Source organism: Geotrypetes seraphini, chromosome 2 (genome assembly GCF_902459505.1).
Source record: "Geotrypetes seraphini chromosome 2, aGeoSer1.1, whole genome shotgun sequence".
NCBI lineage: Eukaryota > Metazoa > Chordata > Amphibia > Gymnophiona > Dermophiidae > Geotrypetes > Geotrypetes seraphini.
In genome coordinates this window covers 439,347,665-439,372,537 of record NC_047085.1, presented here as the reverse complement: position 1 = coordinate 439,372,537, position 24,873 = coordinate 439,347,665, and the positions used below count along the sequence as shown (strand labels likewise).

Genomic DNA, 24,873 nt, shown 5'->3' with positions numbered 1-24,873 from the left:
GATCAGATAAATGTTATCGACTCTCTCTCTCTGTGTCTTGTGTAATTAGTCATGGTGGAAGGCATTCTTTTAAAACCTGTACTTGGCTAGAGGCAGAGGAATGTTAACCTCTTGAGGCCAAAGTGTGAGGTGAGAACCTGCAGTTTCAAGTTACAGACTCGTGATGGCTTTGTGTTTTTTTTAACTTCATGTTCGTGATAGGAAGGGGACCGCAGGTTTTGTTATAGAAGACTAGAAGACTTTACAATTAAGTTCATTTTAAATATTCTTCTTAAGAACCCAAAATGTATTCAGTAATGGAGATCTCCTGTTAAAGATACTCTTTTATGAAACCAATACAGTATTGCGGTTGTTATGAACCTTTTACGAAGCCGTGTTAGCGGCTTATCGCACGTAATAGTGCACGCTAAACTGCCGGCCGCGCTAGATGCTAACGCCAGCATCGAGCTGGCGGGTTTAGTGCGCGCTAAAAAGCTGCACGCGCTAAAACCGATAACGCGGCTTCGTAAAAGGAGCCCTAAAATTTCCCAGAGGCAGTAAAGTATATGTCAATTCTTAACTTTCAAGAGATAAAGGAGAACCAGAAGTGTGTATGCTGTTTGTGTCTATCCAGATAAATATTATTGCCCACAAAAAGTTCCAGGACAGTTTGAATTGCGCACCAATGGGAAATTCTGTTGGGATGCGCTAGTCAGCTTTGAGTAGCTTGAAACCTCATGAGTAACTTCCTTTTTTCCCGTTTGTTGATATCTTTTTTCGTCTCTGAGTTACAGCAGTTTTTGTGAGTTTTGTGAGTTTTTGTGTTTTCGTGATCAGCTATTTTTCATCATGTGCGACCATAATGAGCAGCAGTACAGCATGAAGTTCTGTTTTAAATTGGGTAATACTGCTACAAAAACTTATGAAATGTTAAAAAGGGCTTATGGGGAACATTGGGAAATATATGGATTTATATGAATCTGAACCTGGGAGTATTTATCGTTCTAGCATGAGTTATTGGGCTGCAACCCCCAGGATTTTGCTCTCTGCTATGGACTTTTGGCGACTGGATATGGGACTTATTTGAGATACGTGCTTTTAGATCTTTAAACAATTCTTGAAATGATATTTGAATATTTGAAATGAACTGATTGAATTAAATATTGTTGGTGAATTGTTAATGGAGTTTTTTTGACCAGGGATGTACTGGTATTTCCTATGTCAGCCTTTGAAGCTGAAATAGTGACATCCAGGAGATAATATTGGTCATATATCCCTGAAAATACTGAGGTCTTTTTCTCCATGTACTTAAAAGAATTTGAATTATTGGCCCTTTCTCTGGTATACATTGATTGAATGTTTTTTGGCGAACTGAGATTATGGGGAACATGTCATGAGTCGTGGAAGGTGTTTTGAATGTGTCAAAATTCATAAATTTTGCGCAAAAACATGATGACAATTCTTCCCCAGCCACTTTACTCTCCTGACTTCCTGTTTCCTAATCTTAAATCCATGCTGAAAGGAAAGCAATTTGATATAAAGCAAAATTCAACACAACTCTTGGCAATTCCTGACGATGTATTTAAGGACTGTTTCCAGAAGTGGAAATGACGTTGGGAAAAGTGTATACATATGGAAGGGGGATACTTTGAAGGGGACCCAGTGGAATAAGTTGTAAGATTGTTTAATACATTTTTATAAAATCAGTACTGGAACTTTTTGAACAGTCTATTTAATCATTTAGAGGTCCTTTTACTAAACTGCACATTAAACAGGCTTACCAAGGAATGTGCACACAGTCCAGCAGTAAATTTGCCTGTCTGCGCATCGATACCACGCACTAAAAAAATTTATCATTTTCTCTAAGGAGGTTTGTTCAGGGATAGGGAGTGGGCATGACAGCACTAATCAGTTGGCCAGCATGGTGTTAGCGCAAGAGTCCTTACCACCAATAAAATAGGTGTCAGTAAGGGCTCCAGTGGTAATTTTGTTTAATGGCTGTGCGCCAATGGCGAGATTAGTGCATGGCCATTAATTGGGAAAATGGAAATGTCAGTCATTTTCTGGCCACAGCACGTGGTCTTAGTGCCTGGGAAAGACACGCATAAGTGACGCACTAAGACCACTTTTGCCAAGAGTTTAGTAAAACAACTCCTTACTTAAGGATTCTTTTACAAAGGTTTGCTAACGAATTAGTATGTGTTAAGTGCATGCAATGGGCTGTGCAGCATTTAGCATGTGCTAATCATTAATGTGCACTAAATCCATTAGCACATCTATTTATTCAGTTTTCTATACTGTTCTCCAAGGGGAGCTCAGAACAGACTACATTCATGTACTCAAGCATTTTTCCCTGTCTCAGCAGTCTCACAATCTATCTAATGTATTTGGAGCAATGGAGCGATTAAGTGGCTTGCCCAAGGTCACAAGGAGCAGCATGAGTCTGAACCCACAACCTCAGGGTGTTGAGGCTATAGCTTTAACCATAAGAACATAACAATAGCCTTACTGCAGGGGTGCCCAACTTTAGCCCTCGCCGGGCCAGGTTTTCAGAATTTCCCAAATGAATATGCATGAGATCAATATGCATACAATGGAAGCAGTGCAGGCAAATAGATCTCATTCACTGGGGAAATCATGAAACCCGACTGAATTTCATGCAAATTCACTGGAGAGATCCTGAAAATCCAAATGGATTCAGCCCTCGAGGGCCGAAGTTGTGCAGGCCTGCCTTACTGGGTCAGACCAATGGTCCATCAAGCCCAGTAGCCCGTTCTCACGGTGGCCAATCCAGGTCACTAGTACCTGGCCAAATCCCAAATAGCAGTAATATTCCATGCTATCGATACAGGACAAGCAGTGGCTTCCCCCAAGTCTTTCTTAATAACAGACTATGGGCTTTTTCTCCAGAAACTTGTCCAAGCCTTTCTTAAAACTAGTTACACTATCTGCTCTTACCACATCCTCTGGCAACGCATTCCAGAGTTTAACTATTTATTCTCTGAGTGAAAAAAAACCTTCCTCCTATTGGTTTTAAAAGTATTTCCCTGTAACTTCATCGAGGGTCCCCCCCTCCTCCCCCACTGCACCACACTCTCCCTTTAGTCACTTACCCAATTTCATAAACTTACAAATTATAAAGCACAGATAATTCAAGGCATGTGCAAACTTGTTTGTCTTGACCGGAAAACAAGTTGACAGTATTGTGATATGTTTCACCAGACACAGATCTGCGGGGCACCAGGATGAAGTTGATTCACCTTATTAAAAGTTGATCAAAACTGTTTCACAGTGTAAAATTATTTCCAGATTTAGGCATCTCCTGCAACTCGCTGGCTAACTTTCCTTTCCAACTAGGGTTTTAGTTGTGCTATTGCTCAACTAGAGCTAATACACTTATTCGAAGTTTTGAAAATTAGAATTAAAAGGCAGCGTGGGATCTAGAAAAGGCAAGCATCCCATTTAACACTAGAAAAATTGCCTGCAAGAAACAGTGCTACAGTCTATGAGGTGAGGATTTAATATATCTGGCAAAAATCAAAATTTTGCTGTTACCTTTTTGCACATCCAGAACTTCTCGGGGTGTCGATCCTTGTGTGGTTTGCACCTGCTGTTCTTTCTTGACCAAGGTCCCTTGGCTTCCAGCTTTCGAAACTTTCTCCACAGACTTGGATTTTCTTGGTCTGCTGTTCCCATCCTCTTTCCGGGATGAAGGTAGTTTTGACCCAGGGTTAACTGCTAGAGGTCTAGCCAAACGTGATGGCTTCGTCATTTTGATCCAGAGAGCAACTCCTAAAATTCCTCGCAGCTTTGGGGCTCAGCAGCCAGGCTTTGTGTGGCGAGGCTGCTGCTCTGAGAGCGCTGGGCGGCCAGTGTGATCAGACACCGTCTTTATCAGACCTGAGGAATGCAGGCTAAGACGAAGGATAACACAGCACTGTTTGAGTTGTGAAACTACCCAAGACCAGCTGAAGTGTTAAGCGACTCTGAAGAGTGGCTGGCATGCACAGACTAGATAGTGGGCAACATCAGTGAAACAAGAATTCCCCTTGCCCCACCTACTCAGGTAGAGAAAAGAAAACAGTCATCTCTGATGCAAGGTTCACATTTTTGCAAAAGATTCTCTTTCCAGATGCCATTTCCCCCCCCCCCCCCAAAAAAAAAAATAAAAAAAAAGCCGCTTGCTCTTTGAGCATATCCCCTTTAATGAAGCCAATTAAAAAAAAAAGGACAAAAATAAGTTTGGCAGGGTTTAGGTATTCTTTTGATGTCAAGAATATTTATTTCCCCTGCAGTTAAGTATGATGGCAACTGTAATACTGGCGAGATTTAGAATGAGCTCTTTATTTCATATCTGCTGTCATAGAGCATTGTGCTACTTCATCAAAGAAAAGAAAGGTCAATATGAATAATTTCTTACTCCTGGAGCAGCTGCAATCTATTCCTCTAAGCAAATAGAGTGGTTATAATTATTATCAATGCGTGCTGCTGCAGGAGATTGGAAAGGAAGTAAATATGGCCCACGGAGTCAAACAAAGAGTTCTTTCTGTACAACTGAAAATTGATTGATTTACCATATGCAGCTAACCACAGAACAGTAAACTGGCCAGTATATCTGAAAATATTGTCTTACAACTAATAACAAATACAGTAAAATACACTTGGATAAAACCTTCACTGGGTCAACCATGTGACTCACATGTAGTAACACCCTGGGTAAGACTTGACTTCGAGACTCTGAGTTTGGTTGCACTGTGGTGATGTGTCTGCGCCTAATTTTTACAGGCATAAGAGCAAAGATGCCAAGATTGGACCACCAAAGAGTCAGATTTGCTTTTCTATGCTGCCTCTGAAATGATACAGGCACAGTAGGGGGGGGGGGCAAAGGGGCCATGGCCTCCACCAAATTGCCCGTCCTACATGGGCTGACTGCTGCTTGCTGCCACAGCTATAGGTAGGGAAGTGCCAGGCGCGTGCAGAAAATGCACGTCGCTGGCCCACATGCCTTCTCCCGATGTCAATTTTAATGTTGGATAGAAGGTCCAGACCAGCCAATCGCTGGCCCGGACCTTCTCTCCGACTTCAGAATTGATGTTGGGGGAATGATTGTGGGCCCGCACCACTGCATTCGCCTGGCCCTTCCCTTCTTGGATTTGCTGCAGCAGTGGACGGCGGGCGGCAGCAAACCATGGGGGGAGGAAGAATCAGCAGCGGGTAGGCCAGGCTTCGGCATGGCAGGGAGGGAGGGAGACAGGCTGGCTTCAGTGGCGGACTGGAGGTGGGTGGGACAAAGGCTGGAAGGCAGTGAGGGGGACTTAGGAAGGAGGGAGGAAGGAAGAAGAGAGAGAGGCAGAGAAAAGGAGGGGGGGGGGGTTTGTAAGCAGAAGAAAGACAGAGAGCGAGAGAAGCCTGGACCAAAGGGTAAAGACAGGAGGCAGATGCTGGACTATGGGAGGTGCAGACAGAAGAGGCAGAGGGGGAGAGATCCTGAGGAAGAACAGAGAGATGGAAGATCATAACAGAAGAGGGAGAGACAGGGAGACCTGGAACAAAGGTTCTGGTAGGTACAAAGGAGAACTGATACTGGATCTGGGGAGGGTAAGCAGAGGGAAAAGAGACAGAGACCTGGACCCAAAGGGGATGGGGTTGGATTGTGAAAGAAATGTTGGATAAGAAAGAAAGAAAGAATCATGAAATCACCAGACAACAAAGGTAGGAAAAATGATTTTATTTTCAATTTAGTGATCAAAATGTGTCAGTTTTGAGAATTTATATCTGCTGTCTTTATTTTGCACTATATTTTTCTATAGTTGTTACTGAGGTAACATTGCATATTTAAAAGTCATCTGCTTTGACCTCTTTGAACTCCCCCCCCCCAATATAAATGATAATTAATATTTTCTCTGTGTACAGTGTGCTTTGTGTTTTTTTTAACTTTGTGGTTACCGTTATGTATTAATAAAATTATATTGTGTGTTTATGAAAAATGGATGGAAGAAATTGCATTATTGTATTATTATTATGGGGTGGAGTCTAGGGTGTAATTTGGGCGGGTCTGGGGCAGAGTTTGGGTGGGGCTTTTGGGGACTCCCCCCCCCAAACAAAAAAGCATTCTGCTGCCTATGGTAGAGGCACTAACACTAGAATCTTCAAGGAATTTGCCCAGGTGACTAAGTAGTTACCTGGGTAAACTCTCAGGACTGGAACTGCCCTCTCTACTCAGGACATTTACTAGCCCGATATGCTCCTGGAATCAGCACCATAAGAACATAAGAATTGGCATACTGGGACAGACCGAAGGTCCATCAAGCCCAGAATCCTGTTTTCAACAATGGTCAACCCAGGTCCCAAATATCTAGTTAGATCCTAGGTAGTAAGACAAATTTTATGCTGTGCATCCTAGGAATAAGCAGTGGGTATCCCCAAGCCATCTCAATAATGGCCTATGGACTTCTCTTTTAGGAAATTATCCAAACCTTTTTTAAACCCTGCTAAGCTAACTGATTTCACCACATTCTCTGGCAATGAATTCCAGAGTTTAATGCCAAGTTACTGTAGAGAGGAGGAATATATCATTTGGCAACATTATCCCCCACTGGGATGGTTGCAATGGTTTTGACTGCCCTTATATAAGCCAGAGACCCTGGACTGTGGTGTGGAATTTGGATTTAATTGATTGATTGTCACAGTTGTACTGTCTAAAAAGTAACTAGTTACTTACTGTTACTAGTTGCATGGGATAAAAAGTAGCTAGTTACTGATTTCAGTTACTCTTTACTAAATGTAAATAGTTACTGGTTACTAAAAATAATTAAATAGGTAGTTAATAATTACTTTGTTTATTAATTATAACTATGGGTTCCTTTTACTAAGGTGCGCTAACGTTTTTAGTGCACGCAGGATTTTAGCGCTCGCTAAACCCACACTAAGCTTCTAGAACTAACGCCAGCTCAATGCTGGCGTTAAGGTCTAGCGCACGTAGCAATTTAGCGCACACTATTCAGCGCGTTAAGGCCCTAACGCACCTTTGAAAAGGAGCCCAATATGAACTATATGAACATTACAACAATGAGTACTTTATTTTGAAATGAGTTTCTTATTGGCTCTGAGTATTAAAAGCATCTCAAAATACTCATCAGTTAAACTGTTCCTGTGTGGTGAAAGAATCTGTCCACTGATGCTGAAGAGTCTCTCCACTGGTACCCTTGATTGAAGGCTCGTATTCTTCAGAATAAACACTTCTTTAACAGTTGGATAGCACTGGAGACTAGATATATCACGTGCAGCATCATTCAAGAAGAGGTCTAGTCCTGGCTAGAGAGTTGCGCGAGGACAGAAATCCCACCCGTCTCCTCGAGGAATCCCTAAGTCTCCACCCGTCCCTGTGAGAATCCCCTCCGTCCCCACCCACACCCCATAACAGTTTCTTCAGAAAGTTTAGATTTTTTTTTTTTAAGTCTGTAGTTATAGGAATTATCTTCTAAAAGAAAGTATATACAAAATTTTTCTCCTTATAAAATAAATCATAAATATTTAAAAATGCATAATTAATGACAAGTTGACACCAAATAGTCAGTACCATCATGATATGTATTGTGAGTATACTGCAACAGGTTCGGGTGCCTTCGATAAAAACTAAATCTTAAGGAAATTTTTTTTTTTTTTTAACCTTACAATGTAAGTACTATCTCCACATCTTTCTCAGCCTAAATGCATAGGGTCTATACATTTAGGCTGAGAAATATGTGCAGATAGTACTTATATTGTAAGGGGGTCCCCAAGGGAGTCCCATATATCTGGGGGTAATCCCATGATCCCCGTTCCTGTGCAGATCTCTAGTTCTGACTGCACAGCGCTGTCCCCTTTATTTGATTCATAGAAGCTGATGTCTTCCCTGGAAGTATGTGGTGCATTAGAAGTTGTGTTTGCAGCATCAGCCTGAGCCTGCATTGCTTGCATCAGCAAGTATCTGGCATGAGCTCTGGCAGCATCTGAATGGATCCAGCGCAGCTTGAATTGTGGATGTGAAACACTTGCTACTATCAAATCATCCTTAGCTTCAAGTGGACCAAAGCTCTTAATGATTTCATTCATTAGAGCATCAACAAGTGGGCTGGCAAATTTGAGTGAATGCCTGATGGAGGTAAGACATGCACACAGGGAAGAAACCATTAGCAGAAGAACTCCCATGAAACACTGGTCTTTAGCCTGCAGTGTGTCCAGTGCATAGCAATCAGTTTCATCACCTTAATATACTCTGCCATGAAAGCAATTTCATTTGAGCGGAAAGCTGTTAGGGAAAGCTTCTCACAGATGTCATTGAGCACAGCTTCAGATTTCTTCTCCATAGCATAATATAATAAATTCCTTCTAGTAACATTTGGTACAGCAAGAGTGGTTTCTGAAGTTTTGTACATTTTTTCAGCTCTTGTGGACTTACTGCATTTGTTCCAGAGGGTACTGCATTTTACCAAGGTTTTACAGCTTAACTTCTTGTAATTTGCATCTTCATTGGCCCCTTCTGAATCAGACACAGCAATCAAATTCATTGTGTTGATACTACAACGATGCTGAGATGGAAGTGCATACTCTTTTGGTTCTGCTTCTATTTGGTTGTCTAGGATGTCTGCAATGTTTGTGAAGGTCACCTTTCTGTTGATTTGTGGGGACACAATTTGTGTTGGTTCTACAACCATTATTTCTGTCTCTGAGAATGCCTTGAACGCCTTAACATAGTTTGATCCATTGTCAGTAACTGTGCAGAGAACTTTGGCAGTGATACGAAATTTGGAGAGGATCTTCTCGAGTGTGAATGCAATCAGGTCGAAAGTATGTTGTTCTTGCAAATGTGAACATGCCAATGCTGCAGACTTTTGTTCCAATGTGCTTATTTTTATCCAGGGTACGGTAACTCCAAAAAAGCTTTTGTTGTGGGCGGTCTATATGTCAGCTGTTGTGCAGACTTCAGTCACAAGTAACAGCTTATTTTGAAGATCATCTGTCATCTTACGATACTAGTCCTCAATGTATCCATTATGAGCCTTGTGAGTCAATACGGTTTTGCCTGGTTGAAGACCAGTGACCAACTGAATGAATTTTGGTGACTTGACCACTGAGAAGGCTTGCATGTCCCCAATTTGGCAGGTCTTTAGTCAAATTTGCATAGATTGCACAAAATCTAAAATGCGGCTGTGCATCTAATTTTTGATTTGAAAAACTTGGATCATGTTACTCCATACTACAGACAACTCCTTTGGTTGCCTTTTGAGGCCAGGGTTTGGTTTAAATTTGGGACGCTCTGATATAAAGCCGTATATGGTCAGGCACCTGGTTATTTACTAGAACAATTTACATTTTTTAAGGTGGTTTGTCCACTAAGGATAACTTCATTGTTTGTGTTCCCTCCAGTATGAGGATGTCTTTACAAGAAATTTTTGCATCGAACAATTGCATATCAGGCTGTTAGTTGGGATTCGGAACTGTGTATTTTGTTTGCTTCTTCGATTTCATATATGCATTTCTGAAAACTATTAAAGACATCTCTTTTTGTAAAATTCTTAGGAAAGTAAGGAAGATGTTAGTTTTCTTGTATTTCACTGTGATGTACAGTCTCTTGATGATGTAAACCGCATCGATCTGGAACATATTGCGATCTAGAAATGTATTTTAATGTAATGTAATAACAAAATTTGTGATAAGATCAATGACATTTTTCTGTGACACAATGATGCTCCCGTTACTGCTCCATGAAGCAGCCAAAGTTTGCTATTTCTTTGGCAGGGATTCCGATGCATCTGATGAAGAACAGCTTGCTGATCTCTTCAATGAAGGCAGTTTATCATGTGCAGCTGGGTGGACGTTTTGCAGGTGCTTCTTAAGATTTGCTGTAGTATTGATTACACAGCTGTAGGTCTGCTTAGAAGCTGGTCAACAAAGTTTGCAATGAACACAGATATTTCTGCTGTCTGATCTTACTAGAATAAAAACTTCAGTGAAGACTGAATGCTCAAATGAGCTTGCATTGTGATTATCATTTTTCTACATTGAGGGCTTAGATAGCAGCCAGCATTCATCCCTTCAAGGGTCACCCGAGGAGTCCTGGTTTCGCAGGACTCTGACGCTTTTCCAGTCCACAGGTCTTTGTCACTGCCTCCTTTTTATCTCAGGGTAGTCCTTCTTGGAGGCTTCCTTTTGGAAGGGGGTTCTCTCCCCAGTGTTTAGGGCCTCTTAGTCACTTCAGAGACCCCCTTTTTTAACTAATAACAGTACATGAAAATAAATTTGCAAATTAGTCTCTTTTAAGTATGTAAAAACAGTCCAGCCCTTTATGAAGCAATTCTTTCAGTTCAATAGAGCCCGTTTGGCTGGCTGTCACCATGTATAACCAGTACATGTAATGCACTATGGCGAGGCAAGAGAAACGAGTTGAATTGTTGGCTTAAAGAGTAAAATAGCATGAATGGAAATTCGTTGTCAATTGTTCAGCATTCTATATAAACAGTAATGCAAAAGTAACTTTTAAATTTTGTTAATAGTTACTAAAATAAAGTAACTAGATACTACATTTTGTCAATCTTATCAAGAAAGTAACTAGTTACACTGATAATTACCTAAAGATGTAACTAATTACAGTAACTAGTATTACTGTAACTAGTTACTACTCAGCACTGCCCGTAGTGATACCAGGTCTATGGCTGGTGTAACTGCAAACAGAATAATTTATTTCATACTGGAATTTCTTCCAAGAGAAGAAAGAGTCTTTTCTCTTTACTTCTGATGACATCACCGGCTTGAACCTGTCCTTCCTACCATTATTTAAACCAGTGTTTTTCAACCGCTGTTCCGCGGCACACTAGTGTGCCGCGAGATGTTGCCTGGTGTGCCGCAGGGCCGCCGGGCCCGGAGCTGACAGGGGGCCCGAGGCAGGGGCGCCAGTAGCTCGCCAAGGCAAAGTGAGTCGATCACCCAGGACTCACTTTGTCTTGGCGATCTAATCTATCGAGCCGATAAGTCTTCTTCTCCCCGACGTCAATTCTGCAGTCGGAGAGGAAGTTCGGGCCAGCCAATCGCTGCCTGGCTGGGCGGAACTTCCTCTCCGATTGCAGAATTGATGTCAGGGAGAGCATGCGTCGGCGTCGGCTTTGGGGCCTGTTATCCATTGGTAGGTCCTGTTCCCCGATGGCAGCGGCAGTGGCAGTGGCTTGGGGAACGGCAGGGAGAAAGAAAGAAAGGGGGCAGGCAGGGAAACAGAAGGAAAGAAGAAAAAAAAGAAAGAAAGGTCAGGGAGAGAGGAAGAAAAAGTTGGGGGAGGGAATGAGGTGTGGAGGAGAGAAAGCATACAGGCTGATAGAAGGGAAGAAAGATTGGATGCACAGTCAGAAGAAGAAAGTGCAACCAGAAATCACCAGACAAGGTAGGAAAAATGATTTTATTTTAAATTTAGCAAAGTGGAGGCAGTATTACCACAGTTTTCAAAGGAATTTGCCCAAATAACTTAATAGTTAACTGGGTAAATTCCCAGAGATGAAAACTTCCCTTCACTTACTATGCACAGTTCTGAATTTATATCTGCTGTCTATATTTTACAATATGGTCACCTTTTACTAAACCGCAATAGTGGTTTTTAGCGCAGGGAGCCTATGAGCGTCAAGAGCAGCGCTGGACATTCAGCGCAGCTCCCTGCGCTAAAAACTGCTATTGTGGTTTAATAAAAAGGATGGAGGGTATATTTGTCTATTTTTGTATGCTATAAAAACCAAATACAGAGAGAGACTGAGAGCTGTTGACGAAGAGCTACGTGTGTGTCTTTCTTCGATTCCAGCCAGAATATCAGCTTTGTGTTCAGCCAAACAGGCCAAGGTTTCGCACTGAATAAAGTATTTTATAATTTTTATAATTTTTATTTCATAATAAAGTAATTATAAAATACTTTCTTTGTGTTTATTTGATTCCTATTCAAGAGAATTACTTTATATATAGTCAATATAGGCAGAGAGTTAAATTTTTTAACATTTTCTAATGGTGGTGTGCCTCGTGATTTTTTTCATGAAACAAGTGTGCCTTTGCCCAAAAAAGGTTGAAAAACACTGATTTAAACTATCAATTCATTACATTGCTTAATTGATTACTTTATTAATAATTAATTCCTTATTTATATCTTATTATTTAATCTTGTCAGGAGCTCTCAGGTGACCCTCAAGGAGATGAATGCTGACTTTTGCTTTACCCTTGGTAAGCCAAAGAATCCTGATGTAACCAGAGTGTGGCCAAGGGCCAGATTACATTGTGTGACCAGAAGAACCTGAGTGACCAAATTGATTAGAAGTGACCTGAGTGACTAGTGGTAACCCAAAGGACCCGAGTGACAGGTGGTGATTCGAATTGATCAGAACTAAGCAAGACCCTGCTCTGCTTGCCAGAGACTATCTCTAGCAGAAAGTTCAAGTTTTTAAAAAACCGTAAAACTATAAAAGGATTCTATTCTATGTAGACTAGCTAAGTAAAGTTTGCTCTTTTAAGATCTAAACTGTCTATATAAAGGAACCTACAATTTAGTTTTTATCCCTAAAATTATCAAAGCTCAGAGCAAAATAATGTATACTTACCTAGAAATATGTCCTTTATTCCTCTCCTCTCTTCTCAGAAAGATGTGCTGTCTTCTCCTCTCAGAAAGAGAATGTCCTTTTTCTTCTTTTCTCCTCTCAGAACGAATGTTACCTTGGACTTTTCCACTCTCTATATAGATTTTAACTCAGATGCACAAAGCTCCCATACCACTGGAACAATTTTTCTTTTACCAGCAATGTTCAGCACAATAGCATGCAAATTAAATTCATGCTATTCATGCAATGAATTGCCAGTAAAAGGGGGGAGGAACTGTGCCTGGCGCTTGTTCAGTAGAGCAATCGCTAGCACAGCTCCTCCTCCTCCTTCCCTGTCCAAAAAAGTAGTCCTTTAATAAATAAAATAAAAACAGCTCCTGGTCTCCCTAACTGCTGGTTCAGCTGATTAGGGTGGTTGCTGGCTCAGCTGATTGGGGCTTCCTCTGTCCCAATCAACTGAACCAGCAGGCAGGGAGATCAGGGGTTGGTATTTTTTTTAATGGGTGTAGCTGTTGTACATATGTTACACACGCACATCTGTGCCAATTTAAAAAAGTCATGCCGGTCCCCACCCCAACTCCTGTACATTAAAAAAACAGCAGGAGGGATGCCCTTTCTTTCCTACCAGAGGGTTGTCAAGCCCCCTTATGCCAGGAGCCCCCCCCCCCCCAATGCTGGGAGCCCTCCTACCCCCACCTTAAAATTGAAGACCTAGTGGTCTGGTGGACCATCCCCCTCTTCCAACTCCCCCATGCCTTAAAATCCCCCATACTTTAAACTCCCCCATACCTTTCACTTCCTGGTGCATCCTGGGATATACTGGGAAGGGCCTAAGACCTTGACTGGCTCAGGCGCCTAAGGCCCCTACCCTGAGCAGGGCTTTAGGCACCTGAGCTAATCAAGGTCTTAGGCCTGTGCCCACTTCCCAGAATAGAAGAAAACAATTTGGAAAAAGCCAATTTGTTTTCATCTCTTAACCTTAGGATACTTCCAATTGGCTATGATGGAAGAAGATATCCCAAAGACCGCAATAACAACATCGTTTTGCCTTTACGAATGGACATGGATGCCTTTCAACTTGTGTATGCACCAGCAAGTTTCTACAGACTTATGCAGACTGTTTTTAGTGATTCAGTATTTGAAATTCTGTTATTATATTTGAACGATATATTGATATTCTCGGACAGATATGATCAGCATCTTGAGTGCCTAGAAATTGTGTTTCAGAAATTAAAGGAGAATGGATTAAAGTTGAAACCCAGCAAATGTACACTATTGTGCAAGAAAGTAAAGTTTTGGGGACATATTGGCCCCGATTCTGTAAACTGCGCCTAACCTTGGGCGTGCTTTAGACGTCCTTGTGACGCAAGTCCCAATCAGCGTTACTTAGGCACTACATAGGTATCATATAGACGTCTCTAATGCACTAAGCGTATCTTAGGCATGTGTTAGGCACGCGTTCCGCAAAAAACCCATATAGACACCAGATAGACGTCCCTACAATGTTATATATAAAAAGGTGGTTTTTACTGATTTGTTATCATTATTTCAGGACTGTAAGCTTTAACATAATTAACCCAAAGTATACCATCGTTAAAAAGATAATAAAAACACAGTATACCATGTTTATAAGGATATTTATAATATATTAGTTTCAGTGGGAGTTGATCTGGGAACATCAGTCAGCATATTGAAAAAATGTGACATGCTTACATGCTAACCTTCACTCTAATCTGTCGTACTAGACAATGAACCATACAATAATAGCAATTCTGAGTTGATTATACTGCATTGAAATGAAGCAAAAACCACACTTAGATCAGCTTTTTCTTTGCCTACATTTTCCACGGTGTTTAGACGTGCTCTGCTGGCTAACTAGCGTCTATGTTGTGCCCAAATTACGTCCACGTCTACAAACATAGACACGACTATTCCCTAAACCTGCGTCTATCTCGCATCTGTGTTCTATGAACGCCTAATCAACACCTAATTCCATCTAAGTCCCAATTAACGCTTGTTAAGACCCTTAAATCGCTCATTATCCACTGAAATCGGACGCCTAAAGCACGCCTAAAGTTAGGCGCAGTTTACAGAATCGGGGCCATTGTCTCTGAAGAGGGTGTTGCAGTAGACCCTGAAAAGATTAACACTCTTACCACTTGGTCAAGCCCAAAGACAGTGCGTGAAGTCCGGAAGTTCTTAGGCTTCGTCAGTTACTATTGGAAGTTTGTACCAGGTTTCACACAGGTTTCTATGCTACTTGCTAAAAAGTATAAAGTCCTACCTCTGTTTAATTGGACCACTGAATGCCAGCATGCATTTGATACACTGATTCATAAACATCAGTGCCAGTATTAGCGGTCTCAATGTTTGATCATTCTTTCATTTTAACAATGATGCAAGTGCTCGTGGGCTTGGTGCAATTTTGGAGTCAAGTACTAAATGGTCAAGAGTGAGTGACTGCATATTGTGACCAGGTGTGGCTGCACTAGAAGCGTCCAGTGGCCAGGTCCCATGTCACACAACTCTGACTGAGCGAAGATGAGGGAGTTGGTATAATGGGTTATACTGCAAAAAGGTTAAAGAAAAACAATTCAATCCAGATAAACTGCAAAATCTTAATTTTATTTGGTCCTCCATTCATGTGTGTCCAAAAAGTTCAGAAAAATCATTCAGTAAGCAACCAAATCAAAACAAAGAAACTTTCCCTTAGGTAAGTAAAGTTAATGCACTTCACTATAATTCACAGTCTGAATTTTGCAGCAAGTATTAAACACCACACAAAAATATTCTTCTTTTATCATTGAGTATCTTTCCTGCTTTCCTCCAGGCTTCAGTCTGGCCTTAGTCAGCTGTACCAGACCAGCAACATCTCTCAATACTTTGATAAGACAATTCTCCAAGCTTCCAGTCTCTGCAATACAACCACTGTTTGACCTTTTCAGCCAAAACCCAAGGCATGGGATCTACCTGCCTGAATGATCAGCTTAAATCAGATCCCCCCCCCCCCCCCAAAAAAAAATAAATAAAAAATCCCAATTGAATTTAACTTTTCTCTACGGTGCAGTTTCAATTGTGATTTTCACACAACAGGCCTGGCATGCGGGGATTTCTTAGAATAAATCCTCAAAATAATCTTTTCTTTCTTGTTGGCAAATAAGGCTTAACTTCTGGCCTCCCTTTCTTGCAATGCTGCTTTCTTTAACAAACATTTATCTCTTCAAAAATCTGTTTGTACTTTACTTTCAATTTGATTCAAACATACAGCATTTTCCTCTGTCAGCCACTCACTGGTTTCATGTCATGTCCATTTCCTCAAAGCTTGGAATTACTGGATAATCACCACCCTCACTATAGGTACTAAGGGTTAGATTCACTAAGGGCACGGACCGGATCCGTGTCCGGGGGGCTGATTCACAAATCAACCTCATGCAAATGAGGGCGATCGGAATAACGCCCCAACTGACTGCTCGGATCGCTCTATAGCGATCCCAACACTTGCACAGACCATCTGTAGATGGTCTGCGCATGCGCTGGCCCTCTGAGCCCGGCAGAACTAATTTTTATTTTTTTTTGACTGGTTTTAACTTTCTTGCGAGCCAGTGGTTTTGACCCGCTTTAGGCCCGCAGGTTAAAACCACAGGCTTGCACTGCGGGGAAGAGCAGGAGAGTTGGGGCGGCAGGAGAGATTTGGTGCGAGAGCAGGAGATCGGGACAGGCAGGAGATAGCAGGAAATTGGGGCAAGTAGAAGATTGGGGCTGAGACAGAGCAGGAGATCAGGGCAGGCAGGAGATCAGGGCTGAGACAGAGCAGGAGATCGGGGGAGGCAGGAGATAGGTTCAGGCAGGAGATCAAAGCTGAGAGCAAAGAAGCAGGGCAGAGAGCAGGGCAGCAGAAGGCAGGGCAGTTGGAAAGGACCTCAGCGACTGGCCTCAGCAGTCACTTATTTTGGATTGGCAAGCCCAGTCAGTGTTGCTTTTTTATTTTAGTGAATCGTTTCCTGCCTACATTTGAATGCCGTTCCCCCTCATTTGCATGCGTGAATTGAAGGATGATCGGGACAGAGGTTAGTGAATCGGGTCGGAGGTATATCGGGTTGTAAAAGGGTCGCTAGGTGGTCGGAAATTGATTGGTGGACTTAGTGAATCTAGCCCTAAGACTCCCATCATTTCCACATCTTCTGGACAAATAGATATGGTGTCTCCCAGAGCCACCCAATCTTGGGTTCCTACCTGGTCTTCATACTGTGGTGTTCCATGTTGCTCCCCTGAGCTTAGTTTGAAAGTTCTGGACTCCTCAGACTTGCTGAGAGTTCTCTAGTTCTGTGGCTGCTCTCTGCTGCTTAGGGATTCACCCTTTTCTCTCCCTGTAGTTGGTTAATTAGATCTGAGTGCAGGTGTGTTCCTAACCCTGATTGCCTCTGTGTTCTTTTGTTTGCTGGACTGGTTTAAACCAGACCTTAGTCTAGAGCTGGATGAAGCTTTTCAAGCACGGGGTTTAGGCTTGATCTGCTCTAGCCTAGCTGAGACTTGTAGTTCTGCTTTTACCACTTTAGCTTGTGTGCTAGGAAACGATAAACAGGTCTTTGAGGACTCAGACCCAGTCTGAGGACTGCTTTTAAGAGATATTTTCTTTCCCTGCAGCACCCTAGGTTGTGCACAGGGACAAGTATGTGTTGAAACCTGTGCCAACTCACTTCTTTCTGCATCTGACACCTGATTCTGCAAAGGCAAGATTAATTTTTGAAAGAAGTAATAACAGCTATTAAATCTAAACAAACTCCTGATTTGCAATTGTGGTCCAGATCATAAAAGAAACTTTGGAAACAAAGACATCATTTGAAGTTATTTGATGACTTGCTGTTTAGAGAAATACAAGATCTAAGAGATGGTAAATTTATCAGGCAGTTGATAGTTCCTCAAGCGCTCTAGAAAGAAGTTTTCATGGCTAAACATGATTGTGAAGGTCATTTTGGATTGGAAGGTACATTAAAGAATATAAGAAGATCCTATTTTTAGATAATTACGGCCTGGGATATAAAAGCCTGGATATTAGTATGCAAAATTTGTGAAATTGAAAAAGACTCACAATAGAGAGAGAGCTCCAGTGAAAAACTTGCATGCTAAATTTCCTCTTGAAATACTTGCAATGGATTGCACCATCTTAGAATCAAGTCATAATGGTATAGAAAATGTCCTTGTCATGACAAATATGTTTTCACGTTTCACCCTAGCAGTTCCGACAAGAAATCAGACGGCCAGAACTACAGCTCAAGCAATAGTAAAACACTGGATAATCCATTATGATTGCTCTACTTGTATTGTATTATCCTTATTCATTAGTTTTAATGCTTGTATTAGTTACTCTGATTTTATTATGTATGATGTTATTATGTTGTATGCTGAGTACCTAATTGTGTAAACCGCTATGAACTGCTGGTTAGGCGGTATATAAAAATAAATTATTATTAATATTCATTCTGACCAAGTTAGAAGATTCAAGTTTGCAGTTATCAGGCAATTATGTAAACTTTATTGAATGACCAAAACTCATACAACACCATATCATTCATAGGGAAATGCAAAATATGAGCGTTTCAATAGAATGTTGCATGACATATTACAAACTTTGTCTTATGAAAAGGAGATAAAATGGGCTGAACATCTGCCAGAATTAGTTTTTGCTTACAATAGTCACATTCATTCATTAACTGGATAGTCCCCATTCTTTCTTTGGGAGAGACTCTAGACTACCTGTGACTGTACACCTACTCGTGCAATGCAAGATCCTCGCTCTTCAATTATTATTAGACAAATGGTTAATGGTTAAAGTGATTCCTGTAATAAAGTGACTCCTGTAATTACTAAAATTGTAAACAAATCACTGGAAAATGTAATATTTCTAAGGGGTTTGCAAGCAATCTACTATTAGACCAGTTTTAAAGCGTAAAAATTTAGAAACAAGTGTTTTGAAAAATTTTCGGCCTATCTCTATTGTACCATTCCTTGGAAAGGTTTTAGAAAAGATAGTTCTTTTTAAGATAGACAATTTTGTTCTTGAGATTGATTGCTTGGATTCCAATCAATTTGGTTTCCGGAAGGACCATAGTGTAGAATTACTTTTGATCTCTGATTGATACCCTGCGACTAGGGATGGATCAACACAAGACAATTTATTTGGGTCCTTAGGAGTTGAATATAGAATATTCTTCTTTCCAATAGGTGGTGAGGATAATAATGTTGAACAATTATTGACTGTAAAATTGAGGAGTGGATGGGAGAACAAGGTCTGAAATAATGTTTGTGGGAAAGCCAGAATATCAGTGGCCTACAGAGGTGAAAGTTATTGATGATGTTCTTTTGGTACACGAGTCATTGACCATCTTAGGTGTAAGGCTTGACTCTGGCCTAATAATGAAGCTCCAAGTAACTAAGACCATACAGGCATGCTTTGCACAAATGCACTTGTTATACCAATTAAAACCAATGCTAGCGCCATATGATTTTCAAATGGTTGTTCAGGCCATGGTCTTGTCAAGACATGATTACTGCAATGCTCTGTACCTTGGAATAACAAAAGCAAGATGCAGAGCATTGCAGGTCATAAAAAATGCAGCAGCACGTTTGATTACAAGTTTGTCTAACCAATATTGAAATAAACTCAGTCAATTACCCCATTCAAACAACCCTAAAACTACTAGGAATGACGATAAACAGGTGCTGCACCATGCAACCACAAATAAATAAAACAATACATAAATCATTCACAATTATGAGAAACCTAAGACAAGTCCGAAAATTATTCGAAAGAACCCAATTCCAGCTCATAGTACAATCCTTAATCCTAGATCTACTAGACTATTGCAACATCCTCTATCGCCCCTGCCCTGCAACAATGACAAAACAATTACAAACTATTCAAAACAGAGCTCTGAGACTCATCTACTCATTGAGGAAACACGACCACATTACAGAGGCATACCTCAACTCACACTGGCTTCAAATTCTAGAAAGAATACTATTTAAATTCTACTGTATACTATTCAAAACTATAAACAGAGACAGCCCAACCTACCTGAAAAACCGCCTCATCCAAACTACCTTAACCAGGCATAGAAAAACTTACACCTCATTCACACACCCTCCAATCAAAGAAGTTAAACAGAAAAAACTTTATGACAGCCTCCTAGCCACTCAAGCAGCAAAACTAGACAATCAAATCTCCAATCTACTGATAACAACCCCAGACTACAAGACGTTCAGAAAAGAAGTAAAGACTATACTCTTCAAGAAATCCCTGAAAAAGTACACTACGAGTACCTTCCTTCCTCCCATCTTCTTCCTGACTCCCCTGAATCAACCTGATCTACTCTTTACCCGCTCTGGAAATGACCAGAGATCATCTTTTGTAACCCACCTTCTATAACTCTTTTGTAATCCACCTTGAATCGCAATGTAATGGCGGAATAGAAATCTTTAAGGTAATGTAAATATTATCATATCTCACCATATCTCCAAAAATTGCATTGGCTTCCAGGTGCCTTCAGAGTACATTATAAATCATTGATGATATGCCATCAATTTTTGTATGGAAATATCCCAGAATTGCTTAAAAGTAATATATTCAGTTATACACCAAAAAGATCTTTGCGTTCTGAGAATTTAGCTTTACTGAAGACGTCTGTGAACCCAAGACTTGTTGAGACTGGTAAAATGACTTTCTGTTGTGCAGGAGTTAAGTTATGGAACTCCTTGGTGGGTCAGATATAAAATTGCTGTGAAAAAGGCAGGTTTAGAAAATTCCTTAAGATGCAGCTATTTGTAGATGCCTTTTTTTTTTTTTTTTTAGCTATTTCTGGTAAAGTCGATGAATTATCCATGTTATTTATTGTCCACATTATGGTATTTTTCTGAGGATTGTTTGTATTTCAATTTTATCACATGTCTATTTTATTATGTATTTGTTTATCAAGTGTTTATTTTAATATCATGCATGTAAATTATGTAAACCATTTAGTGTTAAATGGTATATAAATTTAAAAAATAAATAAAGAAATAAATACCTTGGAATTTACATACAAATACCAAGGAAGTAAAAACAGAAGATTTAGATGACTGGGTGCAAGAGCATCAAAAGAAGTTACAATTGGCTTGTAAAATCGCAGAACAAACAGTAATATATGAATCTGGAGAAGCAAAAAAACAAATTTTTGATCAGAAGAAAAGAGGGGTGCTAATCAGAGGCAGGCACAAAATCCAGAATGTGTGGGAATTTACCTCTTACACTGTGACTGAAGTTTTTGAAGCAAACAGTATTATTACATCCATAAATGGTGCAATTAAAAATTGTACACCATAACCAAATAAAATTAGTAACTTTTCCTATAGAGGAAGATGCTTTGCCTGCAGTGATTAATATCTCAGATGTAATTACAACTGATAATGAAAGTATTTGTTCAGAAGTTGATGATTCTGACTGTCAGGTTGCTGTACCTTATGAGGTTCCTGTCAATTCTAATTGTGTCTCCATTGCAAGTACATCTGGTAGGTCAGAAAGTATGTGTTTGGAAGAAGATGTGCTCAGATGTTCTACCAGATCTACCAGAAGAATGATGACCAAATACATCAGAGAAAATTATGTGGGCTACTCAGACTGAATGTATTGACAATATGTAGAGCTGGTCTTCTGTAAAGTTATATCCATATCTTTATCTTTGGGGTAATGCTATTTGTTACCCAGCATGATTTGAAACTAACTTGAGTAATTAAAGAATGTATGATTATCATTTAAAGTGCTTCAACAGTTGTGATATAATGGCCATTCTTTCGATATATTAAGGGGAAATGACCCACGAAGGAAGCGGTGGGACAGTTGGATTACCATGGAATAAATGGAGTGCTAAAGGAAGACAAAGCAATCGCCAACAAACTGAACACATTTTTTGTGTCTGTATTTACTGAAGAGGATATACACAGCATACTGGAACCCATCAGGCTATATGCTGGAAACGAAGACGGGAAACTGACAGGGTTGACGGTAAGTCTAGAAGAGGTATGCAGGCAGATTGATAGGCTTAAGAGCGATAAATCCCCGGGACTGGATGGCATCCATCCGAGGGTCATCAAGGAACTGAAAGGTATTATAACTTCAACTAATAGCCAATCTGTCAATCAAATCGGGAAAGATTCCGGAAGACTGGAAGGTGGCAAATGTTATGTTGATCTTCAAAAATGGTTTGATGGTTGATCCAGGAAACTACAGACCGGTGAGTCTGACTTCGGTACTGGGAAAGATGGTAGAGGCGCTGATAAAGGACCGCATCATTGATCATCTTGACAGACACAGTCTGATAAGGACCAGCCAGCACGGTTTCAGAAAAGGCAGATCTTGTTTGACGAACTTGCGGCACTTCTTCGAGGGAATAAACAGGCAGATAGACAAGGGCGACCCGGTTGACATTGTATATCTGGATTTTCAGAAGGCGTTCGACAAGGTTCCACATGAACAACTACTTCGGAAAATTGTGAGCCATGGAATCGAGGGTGAAATACTCACGTGGATAAAAAACTGGCTGGAGCATAAGAAACAGAGAGTGGACAATAATCAGACTGGAAGAGCATCACCAATGGGGTGCCGCAGGGCTCGGTGCTTGTACCCGTGCTGTTCAACATCTTTATAAACAATTTGGACATTGGTACAATGAGTGAGATGATTAAATTTGTGGACGATACAAAGTTATTTAGAGTAGTGAAGACACAGGGGGATTGCGAAGATCTGCAACATGACATAATCAAGCTCGAGAAATGGGCAAATGAGGTTCAAGGTGGATAAGTGTAAAGTGATGCATGTCGGTAACAAAAATCTCATGCATGAATACAGGATGTCTTGAAGAGACTCCTCAGGAAAGAGACTTGGGAGTTCTGATCGACAAGTTGATGAAGCCTTCCGCGCAATGTGCAGCGGTGGCGAAAAGGGTGTACAGAATGCTAGAAATGATTAAGAAGGGGATCACAAACAGATCAGAGAAGGTTATCAAGCCGCTGTACCGGGCCATGGTGCACCTTCACCTGGAGTACTGTGTCCAGCGCTGGTTGCCATACATGAAGAAGGACACGGTACTATTCGAAAGGGTTCAGAGAAGAGCGACTAACATTCAAACTACTGAAGGGAACATTCAAAATACTGAAGGGAATAGACTTAGCAGATAAAGACAGATTGTTCACCCTATCCAAGGTAGGGCGAACGGGAGGGCATTCTCTAAAGTTGAAAGAGGATAGATTCCGTACAAACATAAGGAAGTTCTTCACCTAGAGAGTGGCAGAAAACTGGAATGATCTTCCAGAGTCTGTTATAGGGGAAAACACCCTTTAGGGATTCAAGAGAAAGTTGGACAAGTTCCTGCTAAACTGGAATGTACGCAGGAGAGGCTGGACTCATTTAGAGCACTGGTCTTTGACCTGGGGGCTGCCGCATGAGCGGACTGCTGGGCACGATGGACCACTGGTCTGACCCAGCAGCAGCAATTCTTATGTTCTTATGTATGTGATGAGCTAGAGGAGAACAGAGAGCTTAAGGCAGCACCTGGAAATGGTGGGGCTGCTGAGTGAAAGTTTCTAGATTTGCTCTGGAGTTTTTTTGTGTGTGAATGGAATGGATATTTTATTATTATTAATTTATATCCTAAGTGGTTTTACATTCAGGTACTTTATTATATTTCCCTATCTGTCCCGGCAGGCTCAAACTCTATCTAGTGTACTTGGAGCAATGAGGGGATTAAGTGACTTGCCCAAGGTCACAAGGAGCAGCGAAGGATTTGAACCCACAACCTCAGGGTGCTAAGACTGTAGCTCTAACCATTGTGCCACACACTCCCTGTCAATGCTTCATTTCATGAGAAATGCAGATTACACCTGTTTATGAGCTGTAGAGCTGAGGTCTGGGTTTTGGAAAGCCCCGATGAGCTCTGGCCGCATCTGGAGGGCCTCTGAGCATGCATGGATGATGTCACACACATGCTCCAGGCCCTCCTGACATGGATGGAGCTTGTTGGGGAAGAAGAAAGGGGACTGCGGGGGGGGGGGGGTAACCTTAAGTCCATCCCTCACCCACTTTTCTTTGTACCATCATAGCCCATGCCCCCATCACAGTTTGCATTCACATCAGCTCTGTTCTCAATTCATATCTATTCCCTCAGCCTCTTTTCCTCTCACAACTTATCAGTGCCTGTGCTACTCTTTTGTTTCCCTGCTTCTCTATCAATTCATCATTCCTTTCCCTGTGCCTCTCTCAGCACTTCTCCCCTACACTGCTGCACTGTTCTGCTCCCTGCTTTTAGTCACCCTAGCCAATAGGCTACAGAGGGAGGCAGGAACAGTAGCTTAGGAGACTCCAACCTTCCATCCTGCTTTCCTATTGGCTGGCTAAGGAGTGTCTGACCAATAGACTGCAGGGGGAGGCGGGAATAGTAGCTGCAGAGACACAGACTTAATTCCTACTTCCTGCAGCTCTTTATCGGGAAGATTTCAGCTCTGATGTCTGGCCAATGCTGGAAAAAATATTGGGGGTGCTCAAGCACCCACAGAGCTGGTACCTATGTTGTCAGCAGCTCAAGGTGGAGAAGGAAAGAGGGGAAGCAGGGATTGTCTCACACATGTTTAATGTATAGCGCTGCGTACATCTGACAGTGCTATAGAAATGATAAGTAGAGTAGAGTAGGGCAGGGAAGAAGTGGACATCAGCAAAAGGGAAAGGGAAAGCAAGGGACATGCTGTGCTATGGTGGGGGGGAAGAGAGAGAGACATAAACATAGAAAAATGAAGACAGATAAAGACCAAATGGCCTATCTAGTCTGTCTATTCATGCCATCTACTATCCCTTCCTCTCCCTTAGAGATCCAATGTACTTGTGCCAAGCTTTCTTTAATTCAAATACAGTTTTTGTCACCACCAGGATGCTGTTCCATTCCTATTTGTAATTTTTTTTTTAATGTGAGCCTTCCATGTAAGAAATGTTCTGCATTAAAGTGAAGTTTACCATTCTGGTCTTTTCCATTTCTTTGCTTGTACTTGTAAAAACTTAAGCAAAGCCTTACTGGATCAGAGTAATGGTCCATCTAGCCCAATATCCTGCCTTTACAGAGGCCAATCCAAGTCACAAGTACCTGGCAAAACCACAAATAGTAGCAGCATTCCATGCCACCAATCCAGGGCAAGCAGTGGCTTCTCCCATGTCTGGCTCAACAGCAGTTTATAGACTTTTCCTCCAGGAATTTGTCCAAACCTTTTTTTAAAA

General features: G+C 41.2%; 1 protein-coding gene across 9 annotated transcripts in view; it reads right to left on the bottom strand.

Moving 5' to 3' along the window:
• The window catches only part of KIAA1217 (KIAA1217 ortholog), a 1,295,419-nt gene that overhangs the window by 841,390 nt on the left and 429,156 nt on the right, over positions 1–24,873 (bottom strand). For 4 of the 9 annotated variants that reach the window (XR_004538150.1, XR_004538149.1, XM_033931377.1 and 1 more), the window contains exon 1: positions 3,535–3,854. The exons of 1 other annotated variant lie outside the window; for it this stretch is intronic. Coding sequence is in view for 6 of the 8 variants with exons in the window: in XM_033931377.1 (XP_033787268.1) it covers positions 3,535–3,751 (217 nt within the window). In the remaining 2 variants the exon portion in view is untranslated. Of the gene's footprint in view, positions 1–3,534; positions 3,855–24,873 lie in introns of those variants that run through there. 4 more of the 9 variants (XM_033931370.1, XM_033931378.1, XM_033931363.1 and 1 more) reach the window with 2 other exon arrangements.